Source organism: Daphnia magna, linkage group LG10, assembly GCF_020631705.1.
Source record: "Daphnia magna isolate NIES linkage group LG10, ASM2063170v1.1, whole genome shotgun sequence".
Lineage (NCBI taxonomy): Eukaryota > Metazoa > Arthropoda > Branchiopoda > Diplostraca > Daphniidae > Daphnia > Daphnia magna.
In genome coordinates, this window is record NC_059191.1 from 53,180 (window position 1) to 56,716 (window position 3,537).

General features: G+C 42.5%; 1 protein-coding gene across 2 annotated transcripts; it reads left to right on the plus strand.

Annotated features, from left to right (window-relative positions):
- The first annotated feature begins 58 nt into the window (after positions 1–58).
- On the plus strand, positions 59–3,125 carry LOC116932270 (armadillo repeat-containing protein 8). 2 transcript variants are annotated; one of them, XM_032940040.2, is made up of 11 exons: positions 59–207; positions 266–339; positions 404–528; positions 590–679; positions 744–937; positions 998–1,573; positions 1,646–1,828; positions 1,886–2,095; positions 2,199–2,540; positions 2,632–2,813; positions 2,889–3,125. In XM_032940040.2, exons 1-11 carry the CDS (start codon positions 181–183, stop codon positions 2,917–2,919), a joined length of 2,034 nt encoding a protein of 677 aa, XP_032795931.1. In that variant the 5' UTR covers positions 59–180; the 3' UTR covers positions 2,920–3,125. The 2 variants fall into 2 exon arrangements, with proteins under 2 accessions (XP_032795931.1, XP_032795932.1); XM_032940041.2 differs by having other exon boundaries at positions 60–207; positions 2,647–2,813.
- The last annotated feature ends 412 nt before the right edge of the window (positions 3,126–3,537 follow it).

The window sequence follows — 3,537 nt, forward strand, 5'->3', positions numbered from 1 at the left end:
CTCCCATCCGCCCAATGCAGCGGGAAAATTGCCCTACAGCTGATCATTTATGAAAACAAAACTTGGCGCCATTTCACCAAGATCTTTGACATCTGGCGGGAAATCAAGACATTAGATTGATGACTAGCAGACTACCGGCTTGAGCCATTTCGAACAGAGACGCATTTTCTTTGCAGAAAAATGACTAAACTAATTCATTCATTAATGGTAAAACCCTGCATTTTTAGAGTTCTTATTACTTTAATTGACTTTTCGAATTTATTAGGACGTGGAAAGCTGTAATTCGTACGTTGACAACCTGTATGACGTAGACAGTGCAAAATGCCTTGATGCTGTCATGTAACTGCTTCATTCCAATTCCAAGAACTGAATCAGTTAATTCAACAGTTGTTTTTTTAAATAGATATATCAAAAACATGATTATTGGATCAAATAAGGCGAAAAACATGATTATTCAACAAGGCATTACTCCTAGATTGATCCAGTTACTGGATGATCCCATTGGTGGCGATGATCTCAAATTAGAGGGTAAATTTTGAAATTCCTTTTGAAATACTGCACCCGTTTCAGCCTGGTTTTGTGCTCTCAGTGATAGCGGTAATTGGATCCCTTGCCCGAGGAGACGAGAACCACATCAAATCCCTAACTGCAGCGGGAGTCATTCCATTCCTGTTAAACAGTAATTTTTTATTTTCATATTAATGATGCTGTAGAGCCTGTTGTCATCATTCAGTTTGCAACAGATGTATGTGCATCAACCAACCCACAAGTGATAGAGTTTGCTCTTAGAGCACTGCAACAATTGTTCCAGAATGAAGCCACAAAGACCGACCTACTCTTTGCAGACCCAAGGCTGGTCCCTCAACTCCTGAAACTTATGCCCCTCTCAGTTTGCAATCAAATTTCAGTCACATCCATCTTTACCAATGCCTGCAAGGTGATATGTCAGTTTAATTTAGATTCTGAAATTTTAAGTCTAAACTTCTTTCGTGTGTAGACGGCCGAGCACCAAGCGATACTTTGCGCAAACGGGGCCGTCCCCGCCCTTGCTGCTTTGCTCAACTCTCCTGTAGGCGACGTCCAGCTTGCCGCATTGGATGCGATCGCCTCTCTTTGCTACCAAAATCAACGAGTTTCTGCCTTGTTGACTGTTTCTAGTTTCGGCGGAAAATCTGTAACGGATCACCTTGTGACTCTGATGGCCCGTGACAGGCCAGTGGCCATGCAGCTTGTGGCTGCTCGTTGCCTGACGTATTTGCATCGAGCGGGAGCAATAAGCGCTGACGACGGCAAGATCCTTTACAAGACACTTCCTTGTCTTGTGCGGATGTGCCGAAAGGAGAACAGAAGAACGGAAAAGGCACTTGGTGCTGAAACATTGGCCTATTTGATTGAAGTTGACACGGAACTGCAAAGGGTGGCGTCCATTTCTGACCATCTGATTCAAAATCTATCGCTTTTCTTGACAAAATCCCGGGAGATTCCGGCTGTGCAACTGCGTGGAGTTGAATCTTTTGACATCGAGGCACCCAGCGCTAAGGAAGTGCAAAATTTGAAACAAGCCGCTCTTCGAGTAAGGGAAAATTTAATACGTCTTAGTTGAAGACGCCGGGAAAATGGAAAGTTGATGGTATTTTTTCAACAGGCATTTGCGTCTTTGGGAGCCAATGACGAAGACATCCGTAAAAGGATAATAGAAACGGATCAGTTGATGGATCATGTAGTGACTGGATTGGCGGAATGCGATGATCATAGAGTCCAATTGGCAGCTGTCCGTTGCCTCCATTCCCTGTCTCGATCCGTCCAGCAGCTTCGAACAACCTTTCAGGTAAGCCAATACGCTCACACACGTGTAGAAAATGATGTTACAAATTGGGATGAACAGGATCACTCTGTATGGAAACCGCTCATGAAGTTGTTGCAAAACGCCGACGAAGATATCCTGGCCGTGGCTTCCTCGACTCTGTGCAATTTGCTGTTGGAATTCTCGCCATCTAAGGAGCCCATCCTTGAGTCTGGCGCTGTGGAACTTCTCTGCAACTTAACACGACGAGAAGATTCGGCTCTGAGACTCAACGGCATCTGGGCCTTGATGGTAAACATTCAGTCATTCTTTTCTTTCTTTTTTCTTAGAAAATTAGAAGACATTCACTGCAAAAATGGTGATAATTTGTTGTTTTCCAAAATTGAAAATGAAGAATATGGCGTTCCAAGCTGAGCAGAAAATCAAGATTCAGATCCTTTCGTCGTTGGGGACGGATCAAGTCTTCCGATTGTTGTCAGATCACGAAGTCGGCGTTGTGATGAAAACGCTAGGATTACTAAGGAATTTGTTATCGACCAAGCCTCACATTGATCTGATTATGGCCCAGCATGGTCGGCAAATAATGCAGGCGGTCATTTTGATTCTAGAGGGCGAGCACAGTCCCGACGTCAAAGAGCAGGCTTTGTGCATTCTAGCTAATATCGCCGACGGTGAAACGGCCAAAGAATTCATTATGTCTAACGAAGACGTCTTGCGCAAACTCACCAATTACATGGTATGTTCTATTCAAAGTTTTCTGCAAAAACAATTTTCTTTTATTTATTTATTTTATTTTTTCAACACAATTTTGTCTCTTTCGTAAATTGGTTGAATCAATTCAGTCGCATTCGAACGTCAAACTGCAGACGGCAGCCACGTTTTGTATTGGTAATTTGGCATGGAATGAAGACAGTGGCTGCCTGGAACGTCAAGCTCGTCTTAGAGAACTTGGTGTCTATCGAATTTTGCAGCAATTACTCTGCACCAATGACGCCACGCTGTTTGAAAAGTATTATAACACAAGACTAACGTTAACGTTTTCTTTTGATTTTGATTTTGATTTTGATTGTCATTTCACCACCAGGGTCAAAGCGGCATTGCAACAGTTTTCCTAAAAAACAAAAAAAAAAGGATTAATCCTCCATCATCTATCTGTGTGAATTTTTACATTTTTTTGGAAATACTCGGCTGGCAACTGTTTATGTCTCATAAGATACTTTATCATCATTATTAATAATTCTAATAATATATTTGTCTTATTAATCTAAAATAACCGGTTGGCAAGAAAAGGAAAAAAAAAGAAAAAAGATTGAACCAATTAGTAAAGATCCTTTCTATATTGGCAATATTTTAGCGTCTGGTATGCTGAGCAGGAGGAGCTTGAAACGTTGATCGATAAACTACGTTCCTCGTGGGTTCGGTTGGATGCTGATGCTGGTGACATTTGCCCGAGTTCAAAACCCCACCGACCAATGTGTGGGTTTTCAGAGCTGAGGCGCGGCTGCGCACGGGACCTTGTTCTCGTCCGACTTATTCTGTACAGATGTGTGGGGTTTTTCAGGCTTTAGATTTATCATCTGTCTGAAACCAACAGGAGGAGAGAAGTATCTTTTGTGTTGTTGCAATAGTAGTAGTGCTGGTCCACAACACATCGACGTTCTTTTTTCCCCCCTCTTCCTGGCGGCTTGTTGCGGGGAAGAAAAAAACTTGTTGGTACACGAATATTTGCTTTC

What these genes read in the sequence shown, in the direction of transcription:
- LOC116932270 (XM_032940040.2), top strand. Translation starts at nt 181, where the DNA reads ATGACTAAACTAATTCATTCATTAATG. An exon ending in CATTCCATTCCTGTTAAACA is followed by an intron (nt 680 to 743) that starts GTAATTTTTTAT and finishes AGTTTGCAACAG; the next exon opens with ATGTATGTGCATCAACCAAC. An exon ending in ACGGCATCTGGGCCTTGATG is followed by an intron (nt 2,096 to 2,198) that starts GTAAACATTCAG and finishes TTGAAAATGAAG; the next exon opens with AATATGGCGTTCCAAGCTGA.